The following is a 24,614-nucleotide window of genomic DNA, read 5'->3' as shown; positions in this document are numbered from 1 at the left end:
TAAACAGTGTGTATAATACAGTACCATGTGAAAAACAGGGAAAAAACCTGAGTGTAATTCCTTACGTATATGCATTGAATATACCTGGAAAAGATAAAAACCTGAAGGAAACTGGGTGGATGGGGCAGGGGTGGTAACAAGACTTTTCAATTGTATCCTTTTGTATTTTTTGAATTCTGAATTTTTATCAATTCAAAAAGATTAAAAAATGAAAAGCGAATGAAGGGAAGGCTCACACCATTAAATGTGTTGCTTCTGTATGTGACACAGTATCAGACATCAGGTGTGAGAGTGGGAGACAGGACAATATTCACTGTATTCCCAGCCTAGAGGGTAGACCTGCACTGGTGGAGGCTTATCATCCAGGGAGTGCGCCGATGACCGCCTCGGCAGTCACACTGCTGTGGGCTCTAGACCGAGCTGCGCTGCGCTCTGGGCAGCGTGTTTCTTGCTGAAAGCATCTATACTCTGCAGAGGGCTCCTACTTTGGGAATATTCCTCCCCCATGGGCGGGGGGTGATCTTCATCCCAGTCCACAGAATCCTCATCTGTCAGCACGACGATGTGGCACTCTCGCTCCCCCTTCCTGGCACAGCCTACCATGATGGGCAGGATCAGCTCCTCAAGGTGGAGATGGAACTGCTTGTGAGCACCGTCGTTCGACAGCTCCTGCAGCAGGGCACCTGCGCAGAGAGAACGCAACGAACCAGCTTTCTGCCCAAACGCACACAGCACCGCAGTGCAAAAGACCGAGGTAACAGCTGCTGCCACTGATAAGGCTGGGAAAAGTGCGCCATTTAAAAGCGACGGCCTTGCTTCTTGCTCTAAAGTGTTAGCTAAGCTGACTTTGCTAGATAATGTTTAATATTCTACCACTCTTCAACTTACTCAGGTTTAATAATCCCTAAGCATTCTGATCAACTGAGGTTTATTGGACATACAATGTTAGCCCATAAACATTAATTCTACAAGATACAGAAGCATCATCTGGGGATTGCTCTTTGTAGTACCTAGTCTGAAGATGCTCTAGACTCCAATTTCAAGGAGTTAGAATATCATAGTAGAGGAATAATCTGAAATTTGAAGACACTAAGGGACTCTGCGCTAAGGTTTATCAGACCCAAGAGAAACCACAAGTCCAGAGGCCTTCACAGAATATTCAGGGAAATGCCATCGTGAATTTTTAAAACAATCCCAGGATGGGAAGCAGATTTGGCTCAACTGATAGGGCTTCCGCCTACCACATGGGAGGTCTGGGTGCAAACCCAGGACCTCCTGACCTGTGTGCAGCTGGCCCACGTGCAGTGCTGACACGTGCAAGGAGTGCCCTGCCACGCAGGGGTGTCCTCCGCGTTGGGGAGCCCCACGCGCAAGGAGTGTGCCCCGTAAGGAGAGCCGCCTGGTGTGAAAAAAGCGCAGCCTGCCCAGGAGTGGTGCCCCACACACGGAGAGCTGACACTACAAGATGATGCCAACAAAAAGAGATATATATTCCTGGTGCCACTGACAAGAATACAAGCGGACAAAGAACACAGCGAATGCACACAGAGAGCAGACAATGGGGGGGAGGAGTAATCTTAAAATAATAATAATAATAATAATTTCAGGAAGCCTAGGCAGTGATAAGAGCACTGAGTTTGTAGTCAGATAATCTAGGTTCTTATTCCAACTCTAACACTTAGAATCTTGAGTAAGCTAATTTTTCAGTCTCAAATGATAATATTTCTTAAATGATATCACCCAGCTTTCAAGGTTAATATAAGATTTAAGTGAGTGCACATCTACAGAGCATTTAGCAAACATTAATAATGATAAAATAAATGGTAAAAAAATCTAAATCAATTTATGTTGTTTGACTTTATTATTGAGTCTTTCCTCATGTCTGAGAATCAGTGTCATTATTTGTTAAACAGTTGAGCATTATCAGGGTCCCAAGAGGGCAAGTAGCTAGCCTGGTGACTCACTGGTCAAGCTAGATTTAGAAACCACTACCTGTTGTCCTTTTTTCACTCTAATTCCTCAAGTGCTTTAAAGCAGGGAGGGAATGAGTTAGTATCAAGTCTATGCAGATAATTTTCAACCCACACTTGAAATCCCTTCTATTTAACAACAAAAATATCAGTCATTTCTAAGCAAACCCAAAGTAAATGCAGGTGGCAGCTCCTGTACTTACTCAGATCTTGACATCGGACAGTGTTGAAGTCAAAGTTAATGCAGAGATAATCACATGTATCTCTAAGGTCTGGGATAGAGATGCCATCAGGACAATTGATGATACCAGTTTTGTAGTAATCCTGTATATAAATTAGGAAGAAGAAATGTAGGCAAAGGAAATGAAGAAAAATTTCTTCTTCTACCCTACTCGCTATTGATTCTGTTAAAGTGATGGGTTACTGGAATTATCACCAAATTGACTGATTCATTAGATGGCAGAGACTCCTGGCTATCCTGACATGTTTAACCAGAACCCAGAACTTGACATCTAATGGAGGTCACAGAAGCAAGAAGGACTTAAAGTTTCCAGGAATAAAAAATAAGGGAAAGGCAACAATTGGAACCCAGGAAACTTAATAACATAGTTTGATGGGACTCTCAAGGCTACTGACCACACATTCCCCTGGGAAAAAGGATGCAACAAAAAAGGCAAAGCACGCACCAGCACTGTACGAAATACAGTTGCACTGATTCCTTCAGCAATCTCGTACTCTCCCTTCTCATTGGGCCGTGTGAAGTTGTACTCTCTTCCTGGTCCAAACATCCTGAAAGACACCCAGGCAACACTGTTACCAACTCCAGCTGATGAGATTTCTTCACAGATGAGATTTCTCTCTGCCAACTCATTCTGGAAGACTCCATTTCATTCCTTTATAATTTAAGTTAAAAACAGCACTGGGATCCAACCCCTATGGATGTATTCAAGTATTAAGAGAGCTCCCTTCAGACAGGAAAAGAAAGTAGCAATTGCTTAGAGCATTTGTGTGTGAAGAGGGATGAAGCAGCAAGTCCTAAAAGTTCACGTGCAGTGAGTTTCTTTAACAGCAAATGCAGTACAATGAACTGCAGAGTTGGCCCCTGAACATCTCTGAAATCTGTGGTGGCTGCTTTTCACATCTTCCCCACTGCCCAGGAACCTGCCTGTACATCGTTACGGCTTGGGAAGACAGTGCTTCATGCTCCTGACCTTTCCTGTTCCCTTCCTCTTTCCGTGAACAGTTTACCTGTCCATTGTGCCATTCCTCAATATTTCTGAGTTCTAATCTAATAAATGAATCTGTATTAATAGCTACAGATTTGTTAATGTTTTTCCTTTCTTGGTATATTTTAATAGTAGAGCTCTAGGGGAAAAAAAACCTTTATTATAGCAGAGTAACTCTAATGATGGGAATTTCAGTGGCCCAACAGAGGAACTCTTGCTTTTCTTATTTACTTCTTTCCATCCTTCCTCCCTTCTCTTAGATCCTCTCCAGTTAACTGGCCACACAAATGTTACTACTCCTACTGTAATTCTATGTATGAACTGTGGAATGGGAAGCCCAGCACAAAGAGCAAGAAGGGCAGTCAGATATCTTCAGCCTGCCTGAGTTATTTCCCGATCAGGACTCATTACCATTTCCTTCCTTAGCCTGCTGGGAAGACCTGTTGTTCAACTGTTGAGAGTTGTTATCCTCCATTCTAAAGTGGCTGCCTTTTAGAGGTCTGAAAAAGATTCCTATATCACATGCTTTCCAAATCACTGTTCCATGTGTAAGAAATTCATCCTAATAAAAGTAGTGACATGTTTCTGGAATGCTCTGTTCTGGATGAAGTCTAGCTGAAACAGCTATGAATCAGAATAGTGAACAACAAGCCATAAATAACAATCCTCTCTATCTGTCATCAGCAGGACTTAAGCTCAGAGTTGTTTATCTAGTATAGTGGCATGGATTTGCATCACTCCATCCACCTGCTCTCAGCTCATCGCCTCATGACTAGTGCCCTACATCTCTGTAAGTTCACCAACTAGGTTTACAAATACCGTATGTCACCACAGAACAAACCTAAACACACAGAATTTGTGACCTTTGTCTTCTCAACTGAATGAACCAATTACCTAAATAAAGAACCAAACTCTTTTCATGTGATAACCCATTAATAGATCCAAAGAACCCAGATGTCACCTAATCTGTTACTGAGAGGATCCTTGCCTTTCTTCTCTTGGTAACCACTTCCAAAGGCCATGTACCTCAAACAGCCGGCCCACACTGAGGAAGACTTTTTTGGGGGGTGGGGGGCACCCAATAGAGGTGGTGCCAAGGCTGAGAAAGGAAGTCAAGCCTGATGAAATGTAGGGCCAGTCTGGAAAATGTTTTACTATTCTAAGTTTCGTCTTAATTCAGATATTTGAGAAATATATAGGTTTGGTTCTAGTTCACTGTAAATTTATGTGTGTGCATTCACAAAATAATTCCATTTAGGCCAGAATCCAGCAAATGAATGATCCATTCTGATTTCTAATTTAGTTCAAAGTAGTTCAAAGTCCTGAATGAGATTAGATCTTTAAATAAAATAAAGTCTACTTCTAAGTAGACAGAAATCCTCAGTAAATCATATATATGTATGTGGATACATGTACATACACTATTATTATTACTATTTTTAATCTTATCCTAATTTGGTCTTTCTCATGTTAAAGGTCTATGTTTGCCCAGAAATAGGCTATCCTAACTCCCAGCCCAAGAATCCGAGAATAATTCCTGGAAAGTGTTCCTCCTTAGCAGCATTCTCTATATCCTAAACCCTAAGCCTAAAAAGCTAGGGTTGGAGGCTGTAAGAGGAGGATAAGGATATAGTGTAAATGAAGCAGCACGGAGAATGGAACATGCATAAAGAGAGCAATCATGAAGCAACAAAACAGCCAAGTAGAAAGAATCCAGTTTCAAAAGCATAAATAGTGATAGAGGCATTAGAAGATGACAGAATAACATCTATTGCCAAGAATAACTGGCAAGAGATGACAAAGTGCTTTTCAGTAAAATGGCTTTGTTCCTGTGTCATGTGGAACATTTGTCTAATTCTATTTTTTATTAAAAGGAGAGGTGGGGGAAGGGGAGAACATGACAGGCCTTACCTTATCCTAGCATCTTTAACATGTGCAACTTCTCAGAAAGCATTACTTTTGCGAGGTTATACAAAGTGTGGATAAAAGACACTAAAAAAATCTGACTACTGTCTTAGACCGATGCTATAGGAGAGTAGGGAAAGAGAATCAGCATTTTTTTTTTAATTCTTCATAGGTTTAACTAGATTTTACTTCCTGTAGTGAAAGCTCATTTCACTACATTGGCTTTGTAAATAAAATAAATACAAAATTATCTAAAAAAATCACAAACACATTTAAGAATTTTACCAGTTTGCCCTCCCTTTCTCACAAAGTTATAAAAGTAGAAAAATAAGCAGTGCAATGCTTTCTATATGCACATCTAAGGCTAGATAAACAGCACTTCCTTGTACTAATTCTACAGAATATCGTGAATTTGGAAGGAAATTATCAATTACCTTCCCAACATGGTATCCGGATGAGCAGTGAAAATTTGTGGATTCACAACAAATCGGGTGCCATCTACAAGAAGTGTCACTTTCTCTGGCGCTTGGGAATGGGAGTTACTGCCAAAGCCCACACTGCTGTTTCCAAATCGCTCTGGAGCAATAAAGGGTTCATGGTTCCATTTATTCCCAGTTTGGAAGCAAGAGCCTTTGATGTCTTCAGGAAGTGGCATTATGTGAGGGAACTGAAGATTTGCTGGCTGAGAGGCATAGTCAAGTGAAAGGTCTAAAAGATCATACAAACAAACCAAAAGAACTTGAGAAGAAAAAGCCTTGGGAGAAAACTTTTGTTAAAAAAAAAAAAGTAAAGCCCCAAACAAACTTTTAGGTATTCACGGGCAAAACCTTTGCCTAAAGCAGGTAAAAAAAATACAAACTAAAGACACAGACTGGATCCCTCCAAGCTACTTCCCACATGTGCTGGGGTGAGGGACTGGGGACAGGAGGCATGAAAGCAGGAATGCCCATACTCTAAAATAAAATGACTTTACAAATTTAAAGTAAACATACATTTTTGTTGTTGTTGTTTTAAATGAAACAGTAAAAAATTTATATGGAAAACCAGCAGTCCACTGCCACCCCTTACCAAGTCATGTTCCACAGAAGCATTACTTTTTTGTTTTAACTTCTCTCTCTAAATAATCCTCTTACATTGCCTATGTTTTACTTAAGAAACCTGCTACCTCTGAGTGCCAAAACTATTAATTTCCACATTCTTCAAAAATATTTCTCCAAAAATATCATATCAAGAAAGAATAATGATAGTCCCTTATTGTCTGATATACATCACTTTTCCTAGGAATTCACAGACAAATGCATTGTCACTGTGCCCAGGAGAATCCGACTCACTAACATCAACCCACACTATTTTTAGAAGAGGCAGGCCCTGCTCTCAGCAGAACTGTCCAATGCCGTGCGGCCCTGGGTTAGGATTCATTCATGGAATCTCAGTTTTTGTCTTAGTAATCACCAAAAAGCTATTTTCTTTAAACAACAAGTTTAATTTTTCTGAACCTGGTTCATCATCTGTAAAATGAAGATAAAGCGCACTCACTCCACCTACCTCACAGGGCTGTTTTGACCGACTGAAATAAAGGACGTGAGTACTTAAAAATGTATGCTACCACATGATAGAAAGTGGGCGGAATCTGGGTGTACATAAAAGACCACCAGGGGCAAGTGTTTACAAAAGGATTACCAGAGGCTTCTTTCAAATAGGCAGTACTCCTAAGATATGTTATTTATTAAAAAATGTAATGAAAAATTTCAAACCTATAGAAGCACAGACTTAATACAGTATGCATACATGTCCCATCCCCTAGATAATGGCAAGCTTGGTTAACATTTTTGAATGTTTTCTTCAAATCATTCTTTTTGAAAGAAATAAAGCGTTATAGATTCACCCTGCTTAAATGGGTGAGGAACAAGAAAGGAGACCACGCAAGTTCTCTCTAATGGTGTATTGTCAGGTGGCAGTCAGACTCTGCTTTTCAGTTATATATAAAATAATAACAGCACAGCCTGGTCAGAAAGACACAGGTTCAAATCCCAGTCTCTATGCACTGTGAACCTGAGAGCAAATTACCTAAGCTTTCTAAGTCTTCACTTTCCTCATCTGTACCAACAGGGCAATAATAGTTGTGAGGATTCATTAGAAGAGGGATAGGCAAACCTTCTCTGTCAAGGGCCAGAAAGTATTTTCGGCTTTGTAGGTCCTATGGCCTCTGCTGCTTCTATTCAACTCCACCACTGTAGCAGAAAGTACCTAGACAATGTGTAAACGAATGGACCCAGCTGTGTTCCAGTAACCTTTCATTTATAAAACAGGGCAGGCCAGATTTGACCCCTGGGCCAGGGGTCTGTATTTTAAGTTCCTAGTGCAGTAAGGGCTCAATAAATGGTAGCTACTATTATGACTGCTGCTATTGTTTTTATTAAAAATTAAAAAGAAGCTAACAGTTTATCAAGAACTTTTATATCCATTAACCCAATAATCCACCAGCTTTGTGAGGTAAGAATACTAATATCTCTGTCTTCCAGATTAGGGAAGCTGGGCTCAGAAAGATTAAGGATCTTATCCATGGTTACAGCTAGAATATGAATCTATCTTCTGACTCCAAACTTGTTGCTGTTTTTCTCTAACTTTTTATTGTAGTAAAATATATACAACTCAAAATTTCCCATTCTAACAAATTTCAAGGGTACAATTCAGTGATATTAATTACATTCACAATACCATCACCAATGTCCATTACCCCAACTTTTTATCACCTCAAACAGGCACTCTGTACTCATTAAGCAAAAGTTGCTGTTTTTCTTGTACCATTACTGCCAAGTTAGATGTGCTAGGCTGATTAAAAAAGTGAAGATTTCCTATGAAGGTCAGCTTTATATAATTGTGATATGCAAGCTAAGTCAATTAACTACATATTTAGTTTAAGAATATTCATGCCTTCTATGTAGAGGGGATGCGCAGGTGTCAGAAAGCTCACAAAGCAAATTATGATCTGATCACCATACCATCATTTTTGGGACCTAGAGGATAATGCGGGTTTTGAAGACCAGATGAAGCCAGGCTGTTTGCTTCTTTTCCTTGGGCCGCAGCTGAGGTATCCTCCACCAGGCAGGTGGCCTCCTGCCTCGATAGCCTATCGCCACCAATGCCACGATGAATGTTCATCCTTAGGCTGTATCCCCAGCTGTCTGCTCGGTCAGAGATAAATCCTGGAAGACAGGAGCATAAGTGATTTACAACTCGCCCGCACAGGACTCCAAGGACTTCCATAGCTTGAAAACCAAACTCCAGAACTGACAAAGACAGCTGTCATTCTTGTTCTCAGGAAAAATGGGTATCTTTAATATTTTTGTGATTTTATATTGAGGAACTGGGCTGATTTAAATGGGATCTTTACCAAATTATGGAGAATGTTGATAAACTTGTCACAACAGAACAATTTTGATATCCATAAAAATATCAAATCCATGGCTCTGGCTACATTCATGATCAATTCTACATATTAAATAGTGGTTCAATCATTTGGTGGTGTTTATACCACAGAGACACAAGGCAGAGAGGAGTGGGGGAGAGTCCAGTTGTTCTGATGGAAAAATAACTATCCATATGTTTTAAAAACTTGACATGTATACTCCTGCAGCAATTGAGTACCAGGAAATTAAAAAACAATCATACCCATATTGCTAGTATGAGCACTGAAACTAGAAGCCACGACACTAAAAAAAAAAATGTAAAATTTGACTTGTAGTGCTCAAGTTGTTTTTTATCTTCCTTTTGGTCTCATTCACTTTCTGTAGCTCAGGCTCAACTCCCAACTCCCCATCCCAAACTTACACTAAGATGGAACTGTGTGTAGAGCTGGCCATACCACCTCTCCCTTAGGTAGTGCACAATCACCATGAAAAACACACAGGGAGGGCTCTCCACGTGCAGAGCACTCACAGATTAGGCAGCACTGATGAGGCAGGGGGGAGGGATCCTCGTGTTTCTTCAGGGTATTCCAGTCCTGCAACCCTTCCACCCACAGCAGCTACCCAACTACTTAAAAGCATTTACCCCTGTTTGGCACTTTCACAGTTTATACCATACTAATTTCCACTTGCTGTACTGGTGGAAGAATTATCTTAAATCACTAATAATTTTTATGCATTTGGATGGCATGTGTACCACGATTTTAGGAAGCAGTAAGGTCACCGAAGTTAACTTGTTTTAATACTCTCAATTTCCTGACATGCCTAGCATGTAGGAGGTGCGAACAGACATCTGTAATGTGACATGTGAGTCTCTTCATGACCTGTGTTAAAATATTTTTAAGCATAAAAGTTGGTCTGTTTAGAACCTAAGAATAAGAGAGCTATTTTATTGGGCTGTCTTAACTTAGATGAAATATAAAATGACCACGTTGAAAACATGGATTAATACATGTGCCTGAAAACACGTCCTTTCAGTTGATGAAATCTTTATTCTTTGATGACGACTCTTACAACATAAGGCAAACTGATGGAATAAGTGAATGGTCCAATAGAAAAACTGTCATGTGGCTCTACCTTTTTCAGGTTTGCCCTTTCTTAAAGAAAAAAATATTTACATTGCAAAAAATACAGCAAATTAAAACTGATTCCCAGCAACTGGTAAGGTCAAACAGAATCATAACTGCCTTCAAGTCTGACTTAGAGAATATCAAATCAAGTCTAGAGAACAGGATCAAGAAGGTCCTGACACTGGGAAGAGCATTACCAAGAGAAAGAGGGTCTTGTTTCTTTAAATTTAATTGGTTTTGAACCATATGTGTCACTCTGTCTCTAGCTGTTCTTCTCCACTCTTCCCTAGCTGCTGGTTCAAACTTCTCATTGTTGCTCTCCAAAAGATCTCATGGACTGATACACAATAAGCTTGAATGAGCCTGCTGTTATTTCAGCTTTGTTAAAATGGAATACAATGCAAACATTTCTTTCCTAGTTTATAGAATCAGGCATCAAAACTCAGTTTAATGTGCATACAGTGGATTAATAAGTGGTCATAAGTACTTGGAACTTAGCAGTGCAGGTTATCTCCAAAGAGATAAAGAAAGTTAACTTTCTGAGCACTTAACAGGTATTTTACTTATATTTAACTAATTTTATTATAAATAATGCATGAATATATTCCCTTCTAAAAAATGCAAACACTACAGGTAAGGCAGAAAAAGACCCTTTGGTTGTCATCCCCAATCCCAATCACTTCTCCAGGTAACTATCATTATTCGCTTGGTAGAAATCCTTTCAGACCTTAAAAAATGCATTCATACCATACAGATATGCTGGTAAAAGTTTAAAAAATATATACTGTATGTATCATTCTTATTCTGTAATATGTCTTTCTAACAATGTTTTTGAGATCCATCTATGTTAAAGGTCGAGATCTAGTTCATTTCTTTTTAACTGTTGGATAGTATTCTATGGCTCTACTCGCCTATTTAGAAATATTCAAGTTGTTTCTAATTTTAAATTATGAACAATACTGCAATGAAAAGATCAGAATGCTTATAGACTCTTCCCAAATAGATTTAGCCTCAGAACTCCATTTTTTCAAATCCTCTCAGGATTAATGTTTTTTTTTTAAGATTGATTTATTTATCTATCTATCTATCTATCTATCTATCTATCTATCTATCTATCTATCTATCTATCTATCTCCCCTTCCCCCACACCCCGGTTGTCTGTTCTCTTTGTCTATTTGCTGCGTCTTCTTTGTCCACTTCTGTTGTTGTCAGCGGCACGGGAATCTGTGTTTCTTTTTGCTGCGTCATCTTGCTGTGTCAGCTCTCCGTGTGTGCAGCGCCACTCCTGGGCAGGCTGCACTTTCTTTCATGCTGGGCAGCTCTCCTTACGGGGTGCACTCCTTGCGCGTGGGGCTCCCCTACGCGGGGGACACCCCTGCGTGGCAGGGCACTCCTTGCGCGCATCAGCACTGCGCATGGGCCAGCTCCACACGGGTCAAGGAAGCCCGGGGTTTGAACCGCAGACCTCCCATGTGGTATGCGGACACCCTAACCACTGGACCAAGTCCGCCACCCTCGGATTAATGTCTAATGACGTACACTTAAGTCACTCAAGGGAGCGGAGATAGCTCAGTGGTTGAGCGCCTGCTTCTCATGTATGTGGTCCTGGGTTCAATCCCCAGTACCTCCTTAAAAAAAAAAAAAAAAAAAAAGTCACTCAAGCCAACACTTTCCAAAGCCCCCTGTAACTCTAATCTCCCTATAATCCCAGAAGGGTAGAATGAAGATTTTTTAACCTATAAAACCTAAGAAGCAAGCTAAATGACACCACATTCTTCAACATGCACCAGAGCAGGCAGTTTAAACATTATGATATAGGTCTACTCCCCTTTCAGGATGGATGTTTCATTCAATTTTGAATGTTTATTTTCATAGCCTACCATGGTTCAATTCTGTCACCATCCCCCAAATAAATTTTTATTCTCAGAACAGATCTAAGAAAACAAAAACTAAGAAATAAGCAATATAGTTCTCAATTGCTACAAAACAATTTTTTTTGCCAACACAGCCCTAAAGTCAAAGCAATGTAGAACCAGAGGATTATTAACACCCATGGCACACCTAATAACCATAAGTGAAGAGACTGCTTCAGAAAAGAACCAGAACTTAAAAATATATTAATATGGCAATGGAACTCAGACTGTATAGTAGTAGAGGAGAAAGAAAACCTAGACCCAACAAGTCTAGGTCAAGCTTCACTTTCACAAAATATACCAAAGTACTTTTATAGACACTATGAAGAGTTACACAAATACATATTTTATTATTTCACAGGCCTGCCATGAAAGACCATATTTGGTCAAGTCTTAATTTTGCTTATCCTGTATATCAAAACCTTCAGCATCGTAATATCCCCATGTTGGAAAATTGGCATACAATCCTTGATAGTGGAATTATCTGCATATATTCCCTGTATCTAAAAAAAGACATACTGATTTCTCCCTAGAACACAATCATCTCAAATATGAATCCAAAATAATCTCTTCATAATAAATCTACGTATTTTCTTCTTGCTTGCAATTTCCCATATCAATTATTTCTGAAGAAAACAAGATATTTACCCAACCAGTGTTCCATTAAGTTAAATATCCTGCCACTGATATATTCAGACTTTTAAAAACTAGGAATAGAGGTGGGGCAATCAAATTTAAAAACATGGATATATCTTGAAAGCACAGGGTTTTTAAAAGATTGGTAACAGTTGTGACAAACAGTTTGAGATTATTTTTGTGAATCCCAAAATGAGAAAGAATTTGTAAACAAATCTCTTCTTCTGGGTGTGATACCCTTTGATTATACCGGATTCAGTTGAGGGGTCTTTGATTAAATTACCTTCTAAGATTAGGGCTTTGATTCAACCATGTCACTAAGGCATGACTAATAAATGGCTTTAGCTTCATGTCCATATAGGTGAGGTATTTTGTTTTTTTTTCTAGGAGGAACCAGAGATTGAATCCAGGACCTTGTACATAGGAAGCAGGTGCTCAACTACTGAGCTACATCTGCTCCCCCAGAAGTCTTTTTAATAATTTTTAAATTGTATGGTTAGTACTTTCTATGTCCAAGGAAACTGTTGCCTATCCCGTGGTTGCAAAAATATTCTATTTTTTTTCCTAGAAGTTTTATAGTTATGTTTTACATTTAGGCTTATGATCATTCTAAAATTATTTTTTGTGTATCCTGTGAGGTAAGATTTTTCACTACAGAGGGTTTTTCTCCCAGAGAGTGCTTTTTAAAATCATGTATTGTTATCAACCCCCCTGCTTAAAATACCCTTCAGTGACTTCCCAATGCTCTTCGAATCAAAGTCAAACTCCCTATTATGACCTCAAGTATGCTCATATTTTGGCCCCTGTCTCTCTTGCTGCATGTTACAGTGTATTTCCCCTCACTCTCTGCCCCCAAATCATACTTGCCTCCCATCAGAGACTGTGTCCTGCCTTTGTACTTGCTATTCCCCTGCCTGGAATGCCCCCCCCCCTTTCCCAGGGCTGGCTCATTCACACTGAGGTCTCACAAAGCACAGGTCACTTCCTCCTCAGCAGTGCCTTCCCAGCCCCCTCCCCCACCCCCACTAGAACGCAGACCCATGGGGACAGGGCCCTACTCTGGCTTGTTCACTGCTTTGTCCCCAGAGCCCAGCACTCTGCTGAGAGCACTCAATAAATAGTTGTTATGGGCAACAATAAATGTTTATCTTAAAAACTAGCTCAAACCTATCTCCTTTCCATGAATGGTTTCTCCCTCCAAATGGCAAGTGCTTAGACAATTGCACTGAATTCCATTTGCCTTTCTATTTTTTAATTCAAATTAAATATTTTAGTCTTATTTAATATTTCATGATACATACCATATTTCTTCAATTAGACTTTAAGCAACTTAAAGGCAGGGGTCTTGCCTTATATATCTTTGTAGCCCTCAGAGCAGCCTGCAAGAACGCCCTGCAAGAATATAGTATATACTATTTGGTCAAGCTAACTGAGCTTCTGCAATCTTTAAAATGTTCAGCCTGTCAAATATCTCTAGATAATGAGTTCTGTAAGTTTTCAAACTTCCATCAAGCCTGGTGGTAAGGATGAGGTAGGATGGAGAAGTTTTCGAATCACAGAATTTGGTAAATGAACCAATTTACCTTTCATCAGTACCCTATAATTAGATAGATAGATTCTGTTTTTTTCTTTTAGGCGGTACTGGGGATTGAACCTGGGAGCTCGTGTGTGGGAGGCAGGTGCTCAACCATTGAGCTACATCCATTCCCCAACCATAATTATATTTTTAAAGTAATTACATCTTTGCCAAATCTTCATTCTGGACTGAAAAATCCTAGTCTTCTCAGTCTGTTAGGCAAAACCCCCTACGTTTCCTTAACTATTTTAATTACCCAGTGTTGACTTTTTATCTAATTTCCACTGTGCTTTCTTTATGTGTAGTAATCAGACCTCTGCTAATATTTTCTGTTAGAGATGAATAGGTTTTCCATCTTTTTTCACATATACTCTCTAGTCATACCCCGGATTTCTGGGGACAGGTTAAAAAGGGGAAGAGGACAAGGGTAGAAGACAGATATAATCCAAAATGTCTGCAAAATATCCTTTAGGACTATTAACCAAATAGCTAAGAGCGACCATCTTCAAAATGTACTCTGGGCATATTTTCTTTAAAACCAACTCTACTGAAACTTTCCTGTCATGCTTCTGCTCACTCCCTTTACATCATGCAACCCTCCAATTAGCCTCATGTTCCTATCTCAGAAGAAATTCTGTCTTTTGAATATTTAAGGTTTTCTGATCTCCTTCTTACAGATTATTTCTAAAAATGTTAAATAAGACCAAGTCTAGAATTAAGCCTTTAGTCTACTCTTAACATTTTTAAATCTTGGAGTTTTCCTACTATACGTTCACCAAACTCCTTAATTTAGCCATTTAGTTTTAAGTTTAAATATAAAACAATAAGCAAAGAAACATACTCTTGTTACTAAGTTATTTCCACTAGGCCCCCCTTCCCCAGCTATGTGCTGTCTTCCTCAGACAACTCTGACAAACTGGTGAGACCTGATTCTCTTGTTGCTCTTCCCAAGTACAGCAGTGGTGTCAGTCAAGTGCATCAGTCCCTGCGTCTCAACTTCCTCACTTTTAAGAGAGAATAATAACCATTAACTGTACAGGGCTGATACTAAAGATTAAATGAGGTAATACATTTAAAGTGCTTGGTGCAATGCCAGATACACAGAAAGCACTCAATATATGTTGATTATTATTTCCCCATTATCACAATTAGAGAGCTCTCACAAACTTAATCTTATCTGATTCTCAAACAACTCTAGGAGAATTATATTAATTATCCTCACTTTACTGTCCGCCCCCTCCCCCCAAAATCAAGCCCCAGAGAGGTTAAGACTTGCCCCAAATCACAAATCTCGTTAAAGGCAGAGGTAGATTCCAAGGTCCTTGGATTCATATTCCCATATTTTTCCCCTGCTATCATATGGCTTCTCCCAAACCATCTTGCCTTTCACCCATCACTAACTCTAGAAGTTGTTAATTCTTTCTATAGTTTGTCAGAAATGAAAGGGAAAACCAGTAGTTTCTGGAGTCACTGCTGCTGCAGTTCCTATCGGTAAGAGATAAGAATCCTGTGATAAAATGATTATTATTTTTTGCATAAATATAGTGTATTATTGGTTTTTTACCACTTATAAAAGTATTACTTGCTCACTGAAAAGAAAATGTTCACTTGACATAGAAAGATAAATACTTTAAAAATTAATGATGCCGGGAAGCAGACTTGGCCCAGTGGTTAGGGCATCCATCTACCACACGGGAGGTCCACGGTTCAAACCCCGGGCCTCCTTGACCCGTGTGCAGCTGGCCCATGCGCAGTGCTGATGCGCACAAGGAATGTCGTGCCACGCAGGGGTGTCCCCCACGTAGGGGAGCCCCATGCGCAAGGAGTGCGCCCCATAAGGAGAGCTGCCCAGCACGGAAGAAAGTGCAGCCTGCCCAGGAATGGCGCTGCACACACGGAGAGCTGACACAACAAGATGATGCAACAAGGAGAAACACAGATTCCCGTGCCGCTGACAACAACAGAAGCGGACAAAGAAGATGCAGCAAACAGACACAGAGAACAGACAACTGGGGGGGGGGGGGAGAGAAATAAATCAATCTTAAAAAAAAAATCAATGATGCCATGGTAAACTTTGCACATAAATCTTTGAACACCTATTCCACTTATTTCTTTGGAATAAATTCCAATTTATGGTAATCGCTTTTGCACAGTCATTCAGACTCCCTGTACCAGTTTGCTAACCAATATGTAGCATTGTTTATACTACTCTTGTTATATAGAAATAATCACTTGCTTCACCTAAAGATATTACTGCCATAACACATTTCAATGAAATGTTAAGAGAAATATGTGTGAAACTATTATTACTAAAGTAATTCTGCAATTTATTGTTAGAGACAGTGTTTAATCTGTGTTCAATCAGAGATTGAACCGGGGACCTTGTACATGGAAAGTGGACACTCAACCAACTGAGCTACAACTCCCCTAATCAGTTTTCTAAGTATTTATTTTATTTCTCCCCAACCCCTTGTTTGCACTTGCTGTGTCTATTCGTCTTCCTTGTTTCTTTTTTAGGAGGCACTGGGAACTGAAACTGGGACTGCCGATGTGGGAGGGAGGAACCCAATTGCTTGAGCCACCTCCATTCCCTGCTTTGTTGTATCTCTCATGTTTTTTCTTCTTTTGCCTCTTGTTGCGTCATCAGCTTGCCTATTGTGTCAGCTCACTGTTTTGCTCGTCATTAGGAGGCACTGGGAACCTCCGCTCCCTACTTTTGTTGATCTCTCATTGTTTTCTCTTTTTGTGTCTCTCATTGTATTATCTTGTTGTGTCAGCTTGCCACACCTGCCCTTTTGGCAGCTTGCTGCCTTCTTCAGGAGGCACCAGGAATCGAATCAGGAACCTCCCATGTGGTAGGTGGGAGGTCAGTCACACGAGCCACATCTGCTTCTCCCTAATCAATTTCTTAATTCCAAAATTAACATGTAATTTTTCTTTTTTAAAAATATCTTTTTATTACAGAAGTTGTGAACTTACAGAACAATCATGGACATATACAGAATTCCCATACAACAACCCTTCACCAACATACCACACCGTTATGGAACATTTGTTACAGATTATGAGATAATATCATCAGACTATTACCACTAACTCTGGTCCATAAGCATACTTTTGGCATATTTTTCCCATACCCCCCTATTATTAGCACAGTACATCTTTGGCACTGATGCAAGAATATTACAGTATTGCTGTTAACTATAGTACATTGGTTATGTTAATTGTATTTTCCCCATGCTTCTCACGTTCCCACTACCCTGCAATAGTGGTGTATATCTGTTCTAGTTCACATAAGGACATACTTGCATTTATACTACTAACCACAATTGTCATCCACCTCTGGGTTCACTATGTTATTGAGTTGCTAGATTATTCTCTAGCTTTTTTCAATTGACATTTATATCCTTAGACTACCCTTTTCAGCCACAATCCCATTTATAAGCCAGCTGCTACTCACTCTGTGTTACCCTCAACTCTATGCATTTCCATGCATTTACAGTAACGTTAATTAAAACTTCTACATAAAGCATCAGTACTCTCCTTCACAGCCCTCCTCTTATCTCCTAATAACCTATTTTTAACTTTACATGTTTATTCTTCATATTTAATTCATATTAGTGAGACCATGCAATATTTATCCTCTTGTGTCTGATTTATTTAACTTGGCATGTCTTTTTTTTTAAAGATTAAAAATTTTTTTTAAAATTTCTCTCCCCTTCCCTTCCCCCTCCCCCAGTTGTCTGCTCTGTGTTCATTTGCTGTGTGCTCTTCTGTGTCCTCTTGTATTCTTGTCAGTGGCACTGGGAAACTGCGTCTCTTTTTTTTGTTGTTGCATCATCTTGCTGCGTCAGCTCTCCGAGTGTGCAGCACCACTCCTGGTCAGGCTGCACTCTTTTCGCACAGGGCAGCTCTCCTTACGGGGTGCACTCCTTACATGTGGGGCTCCCCTATGCGGGGGACACCCCTGTGTGGCACGGCACTCCTTGCACACATCATCACTGCACGTGGGCCAGCTCCACACGGGTCAGGAGGCCCTGGGTTTGAACCCTGGACCTCCCATGAGGTAGGCAGACACTCTATCAGTTGAGCCAAATCCGCTTCCTGGCATAATGTCTTCAAGATTCATCCATGTTATCACATGTATCCCAATTTCATTTCTTCTTACTGCAGCATAATATTCCACAGTATGTATATACCACATTTTGTTTATCCATTCATTGGTTGATGGACACTTGGGTTTCTTCCATCTTTTGGCAATTGTAAATAATGCCACTATGAACATTGGTGTGCAGATGACTGTCTTTGTCCCAGTTTTCAGTTCTTCTGGATATCTTCCTAGTAAAGGAATTGCTGTATCATATGGCAATTCTATATTTAACTTCCTGAGGAACCACCACACTATCTTTCATAGAGCCTGCACCATTTTACAATCCCATCAACAGTGAAAGAGTGCTCCTATTTCTCTACATCCTCTCCAGCTCTTACTGTTTTCTGTTTTTCCAATAATGGCCATTCTCTGGGGGCATTTTTGAGACTGGGAATTGTTCTGAATTACACTGCAATTACAGATACAGGCCATTGTGTATCTTGTAACAACTTACAAAAATATGTGGGAGAGAGTGTAAACTACAATGTGAACTATAATCCATACTCAGTGGCAATGCCCCAAGATGTGTTCATCAATTGTGGCAAATGTAGCACACTAATAAAGGATGCTGACGTGGGAAAATGTGGGAGGGTTAGGGAACGGGGCATATGGGAATCCCCTATATTTTAATGTAACATTTATATAATCTAAGTTTCTTTAAAAAAAAATCAAAAGTATATTTAAAAAAATAATAATGGCCATTCTATGCAGTGTGATATCTCATTGTCGTTTTAGTAGCTAGTGATGCTGAACATTTTTTCATGTGCTTTTTGGCTATTTGTATTTTCTCTTTGGAAATATTTATTTAAAATGTCTATTTAAATCTTTTGCCCATTTTTAAATTGGATTGCTTGCTTTTTATTGTTGAGTTGTATGAGCTCTTTATATAGAATGGAAATCAAACCTTTATCGGATATGTGGTTTCCACGTATTTTCTCCCATTGAGTGGGCTGCCTTTTCTAATCTTCTTGATGAAGTCCTTTGAAACACAAAATGTTCTGTGGAGGTCCCATTTATACATGTTTTCTTTCATTGCTTGTACTTTCAGTATAAGGTTTAAGAATGTACCACCTACCACCAGGTCTTGAAGATATTTTCCTACATTTTCTTCTAGGAGCTTTATGGTTCTAGCTTTTGTATTTAGGTCTTTGATCCATTTTGAGTTAATTTTTGTTTAAGGTGTGAGATAGGGGTCCTCTTTCTTTCTTTTGGCTACAGATATCCAGTTTTCCCAGCACCATTTGTTGAACAAACTGTCTTTACCAGCTGGGTGGTTTTGACATACTTGTCAAAAATCACTTGACCATAGATGTGAGGGTCTGTCTCTGAACCATCAATTGGTTCCATTGGTCTATGTCTATCTTTATGTCAGTACAATACTGTTTTTACCACTATAGCTAGGTAATATGATTTAAGGTCTGGAAGTGATACTTTGCTTTTCCTTTTTAAGATGTTTCTGGATATTTGAGGCCCCTTACTCTCCGAAGTAAATTTGATAATTGTGTTTTCCATTTGTTTAAAAAATGCTGGTGGTGGAGAACAATGTAACTCAAGTGGTTGAGTGTCTGCTTCCCATGTACGAGGTCCTGGGTTCATTCCCTGGCACCTTAAAAAAAAAAAAAAAAAGGTGGAATTTTTTACCAGGATTGCATTTAACCAGGATGCAGGAATCTGCATTAACAGTTGGGGTAGAAACGACATCTGAATGATATTTAGTCTTCTAATTCAGGAGCAGGGAATGTTCTTCCAGTTATTTAAGTCTTTTTAAATTTCTTTTAGCAATGCATTGTAGTTTTCTGAATAGAAGTGTTTTACATCCTTGGTTAATAAGTTTATTCCTAAATATTTGATTTTTAAAGTCTTAACATGTAATTTTACTTTAGCTATCTTGATACACACATGAATACACTGCATACATTAAAGATCATGTATTTAGATTAATATTGCAGCATTAGAACAGAAAACTTTTTCTGTGCAGGAAAAGAACTTCTCGTGAGATTGTTTCCTGTGATATTTCATTTTAAAAAAACTGGTCAAGGTTTACACATATGCCTTATATTTCTCCTTCCAACCCCAAGAGCTTATATAATTAATCTCTAGAAAAGACTCCTTCCCCCTAAGCCCTTCCTCTTTTCTTTTACTTCTCAAAGAAGTGATACTATAAAATGTTTTCCCATCCATCTATCACACCATTCCTTCAGGAAGTTTCAAATTAAGGGGGGTTCTATTTAATCATAAGCTTTCCTAATTCCCCTATTTACCAGCAAGTACTTTGGAATCAGATTGCCTAGTCTGGCTCTTGGTTCCACCACTTACTGGTTGTATGAATTAGGGCACATGACTCAGAAGCACATGACTAACAGCATCTACTTGGCAAGACTGTTGTAAGGATTACAATTCAGATAAAGCATAGTCTCTGGTAATGGTAAACACTGAAAAAATGTTAGCTGGTATTATTTACTATTTATATATTCAAAAATAGTTTTTGGCTAAAGAAATAATGCCATTGAAAAAGCTTACTTTTTATTTCTGCTTGTTTCTCCTTCCCTGCATTAATACCCAGCTACCACATTATCCTTCATCTCAAAACTAATATCAATAATCTTCAATTTATATCTCTGAAATTCTGTATTTTTACAGAGAATACTGAATTATGAATACACCCATTTACAGAGGTATTAAGACTAAATTTTGATAACACTCTTAATCCAAAACATTTATTGATAACAAACATGTTATTTCTGTAAACCCTACTTTTCAGAACTAAAAACTGGATGACATAACTGGACCTTCTATATCGACCAAGCACTTTTATCAACTAGGTTTCTCTTTTACTCTCTCCAAGCTATAGAGAAGTTTCCAGGAAGCTCTTCATACTATCAACAAATTAATCAATATATATAGTCAACATGTATTTCCCAAGCATCTATTATGTTGGAAGGCACTGTGCCAGCAGAGGGCCACAAAGGATTGACCAATACTTTCAAAGGCTGGTCCTCAGTTCCCAAGCCAGTTGGGTGGGGATATATGAAAAAGAAGTAAACGTAAGTAATAAATACAGAATAAGTGGTTCAGACCATGGTTCCCTGGCAAATTCTTAAGCCTAGTCCCAGAATGTGTCTCCACAGAATTACAGTGGGGTCTGGGTATTCTGTATTTTTATAGAGAATTAATACTAGAATATGAATATACTTATTTGCAGAGGTAGTAAGCCTGAATAATTCTTTTTTTTTTAAGATTTATTTTTTATTTATTTCTATCCCCTTCCCCGCCCCAGGTGTCTGTTCTCTGTGTCCATTTTGCTATGTGTTATTCTGTATCCGCTTGACTCTTTGTCAGTGGCACTGGGAATCTGTCTCTTTTGTTGTTGTTGCATTATCTTGATGCATCAGTTCTCCGTGTGGGTGGCACCATTCCTGGGCAGGCTGCACTTTCTTTTGTGCTGGGCGGCTCTCCCCGCGAGGCGTACTCCTTGTGCGTGGGGCTCCCCTACGCGGGGGACACCCCTGCGAGGCAGGGCATTCCTTGCACGCATCAGCACTGTGCATGGGCCAGCTCCACACAGGTCAAGGAGGCCCCGGGTTTGAACCGCGGACCTCCCATGTGGTAGACGGACGCCCTAACCACTGGGCCAAGTCTGCTTCCCTGAATAACTCTTAATTTAAAACATTTACTGATAGCAAACATGTTATTTCTGCAAATCCAACTTTTTAAGGACTAAAAACTTCACAGCTTTTTAGAACTAAAAAGAAAAAAACTTCTCAGGTAGTTCTCAGGGACATAAGGTTTGGGAATCATAAGATAAAGTCATAATAAAAATGCATATGAGGGGAAGCAGATTTGGCCCAATGGATAGGGCGTCTGCCTACCACACGGGAGGTCCAAGGTTCAAATCCAGGGCCTTCTGACCTGTGTGATGATCTGGCCCAAGCGCATTGCTGATGCGCACAAGGAGTGCCGTGCCACGCAGGGATGTCCCTCGCATAGGCGAGCCCCACGCGCAAGGCGTGCACCCCATAAGGAGAACCGCCTAGTGCAAAAAAAGTGCAGCCTGCAAAGGAATGGCACCACACACACGGAGAGAGATGACATGGCAAGATGATGCAACAAAATGAGACACAGATTCCGGGTGCCGTTGACAATATCAGCAGGCACAGAAGAACACACAGTGAATGGACACAGAGAGCAGACAACTGGGGGGTGGGGAAGGAGAGAGATAAATAATAAAAAATCAATCTTAAAAAATATATATATATAAAAACCATATTCAAATTTACCCAATGACCCTGTATTTTCTTTTATAGCCTTTTTTGGTACCATGATCTAATCAAGACTCAATCATTACATTTGGTTGTTCTGTCTCTAGTCTCTTTTCATCTAGTCATTCCTCTTCCCCCACATTTTTGTGACATTAACATTTGTATAGTCTATATTACTTCCAACATTCTGGATTTGTCTGCTTCCACATGATTAGATACAGGTTAAATATATTTTGCAAGAATACTACATAGATGTCAGTGTGTCCTTCCAACTGCCACTTCATCAAGGAGAGGAATATAATGCCAGGCTGCCCCATTACAGGTGCTGCTAAGTTTGATTTCTTGGTTAGAGTTGACGGTAGGGTCTCTCTACTTTAAAGGAAGATGTAATACCCTACTTCTCAATAGCCTTTCACCCAGCAGTTTTAGCATCCATTGATTATTCTTGCCTGAATCAGTTATTACATTTGGGGTTATAAATGATGACTTTCTAAGCATTCTTCTGTGAAGTAGAACTAACTGTCCTTCACTCTTTTCTTATCTCTTTCTTTTAAAGTGTCATCACAAACTCATAGCTTTGTCTTAATCCAGTGTATCAGAATCAATTACCATCATCCTTTTTCCCCCCCAAATTGTCCCATATTTGGCTAATAAGAACCTCTTGAAGCCAGCTTCTGTCATTTTAACACAATCCCACGGGACTTTGAGGCTGCTTTTTGGCACAAGATTTCTCCAAACTTGTCTTGTACCATCATTCCTGCCCTAGACATGGATCAGCAATTTTTCCGTGGAGCGTTGGTTCCTTTTAGAAATCAGGATCTGGGCACTACGCATTCTCTTTGGTACTGGGGTATCATCACATCTAGGCCATTTTAGTGAACAAAGTTAGGAATTTTTCTTAAACAACCATAAGTTCATACTGACATTTTCTTTTCAAATTCAATCCTGCAGGGGTTTTCTTATTTTATATTAGTATCTTTTCTCTTACATTGAAAATCCTGGTTCATAAACTAGTTTCAGAATTATGCCAATTATACTGTAACAATAAAGCTACTAAGTTTAAGTGTTTTGGGCAGAGCAATTCTTTTTGTCCTTAAATTACATTCTACTAAGGACGTATACCTAGAGTGCTATATTGAACAGTTACTTTATTTTTTTCTCTGTAATCAGTTAGGTTCATCTATCTCTCTTTATATTCAATTATACAATACTTTTCATTAAAAATTTTTTGAATATGTAAAACATTTATATGGTCCAGAAGTTAGTCACATAAAAAAGAAATGCTCAGAAGTTTCTCTCCCTTTCCCTTCCATTCTGTTCTCATTTACCACCTACAGTTTTATTAATTTCTGTTTATCTTTTGTGTATTTTTATGCAGAAATAAGAAAATATGCATGTATATTTATATATATTCTTTTTTTTTTAAGATTTATTTATTTATTTAATTTCCCCCCCTCCCCCGGTTGTCTGTTCTCGGTGTCTATTTGCTGCGTCTTGTTTCTTTGTCCGCTTCTGTTGTCGTCAGCGGCACGGGAAGTGTGGGCGGCGCCATTCCTGGGCAGGCTGCACTTTCTTTTCACTCTGGGCGGCTCTCCCCACCGGCGCACTCCTTGCGCATGGGGCTCCCCTACGCGGGGGACACCCCTGCGTGGCAGGGCACTCCTTGCACGCATCAGCACTGCGCATGGGCCAGCTCCACACGGGTCAAGGAGGCCCGGGGTTTGAACCGTGGACCTCCCATGTGGTAGACAGACGCCCTAACCACTGGGCCAAGTCCATTTCCCTATGTATATTCTTTTTTCATGTTTTAGGAGGTACCAGAGATTGAACCCAGGACCTCATACATGGGAAGGAGGCACTCAACCATTTGAGCTACATCTGCTCCCTACATATATTCTTTTTTTTTTTTCCACTTTTTTTATTTTTTAAAAAGATACTTCGATTACATAAATGTTGCAGAGACTATATAGGAGATTCCCATATGCCCTGTTCCCCACATCTCCCACATTAGCAACATTCTTCCTCAGTGTGGTACATTCATTGCAATCGATAAACACATTCTGGAGCACTGTCATTAAGCATGGATTATAGATTACATTGTAGTTCACACTCTTTCCCATTCAGACTCTGTAGGTTATGGCCAGATATATATAGTGGCATCTGTCATTGTAATGTCATTCAGGATGATCCCAAGTCCCGAAAATGCTCCATTACAACTTGTCCCCTCTCCCTAACCCCAGAACATCCACTGGCCACTGCCTCCACAACAATGGTATTTCTTCCATTGCTAGAATCACAATAAGCGTATAGCAGAATACTAGTAAGTTTATATTAGTCCATAGTTCCTTTTCCAATCCTGAGGACTCTGGGATGGTGATGCCCATTCCACCATTACTTGAGGAGGGCTTCGATCCCATACATCCAATGGATGGGACTCTCCTG

The 24,614-nt window shown here is 39.6% G+C and overlaps 1 protein-coding gene across 1 annotated transcript in view; it reads right to left on the bottom strand.

Moving 5' to 3' along the window:
• The window catches only part of KCTD20 (potassium channel tetramerization domain containing 20), a 43,328-nt gene that overhangs the window by 6,027 nt on the left and 12,687 nt on the right, over positions 1-24,614 (bottom strand). The window contains exons 2-6 of the mRNA XM_058306649.2: positions 8,104-8,307; positions 5,536-5,809; positions 2,657-2,759; positions 2,174-2,294; positions 486-683 (exon numbers count right to left, since the gene is read on the bottom strand). Coding sequence (XP_058162632.1) covers positions 486-683; positions 2,174-2,294; positions 2,657-2,759; positions 5,536-5,809; positions 8,104-8,263 — 856 coding nt within the window. The 5' untranslated portion in view covers positions 8,264-8,307. The remainder of the gene's footprint in view (positions 1-485; positions 684-2,173; positions 2,295-2,656; positions 2,760-5,535; positions 5,810-8,103; positions 8,308-24,614) is intronic.

This window comes from Dasypus novemcinctus, chromosome 11 (assembly GCF_030445035.2).
Source record: "Dasypus novemcinctus isolate mDasNov1 chromosome 11, mDasNov1.1.hap2, whole genome shotgun sequence".
NCBI classification, from domain to species: domain Eukaryota; kingdom Metazoa; phylum Chordata; class Mammalia; order Cingulata; family Dasypodidae; genus Dasypus; species Dasypus novemcinctus.
This window is presented reverse-complemented; position numbering and strand designations above follow the sequence as displayed.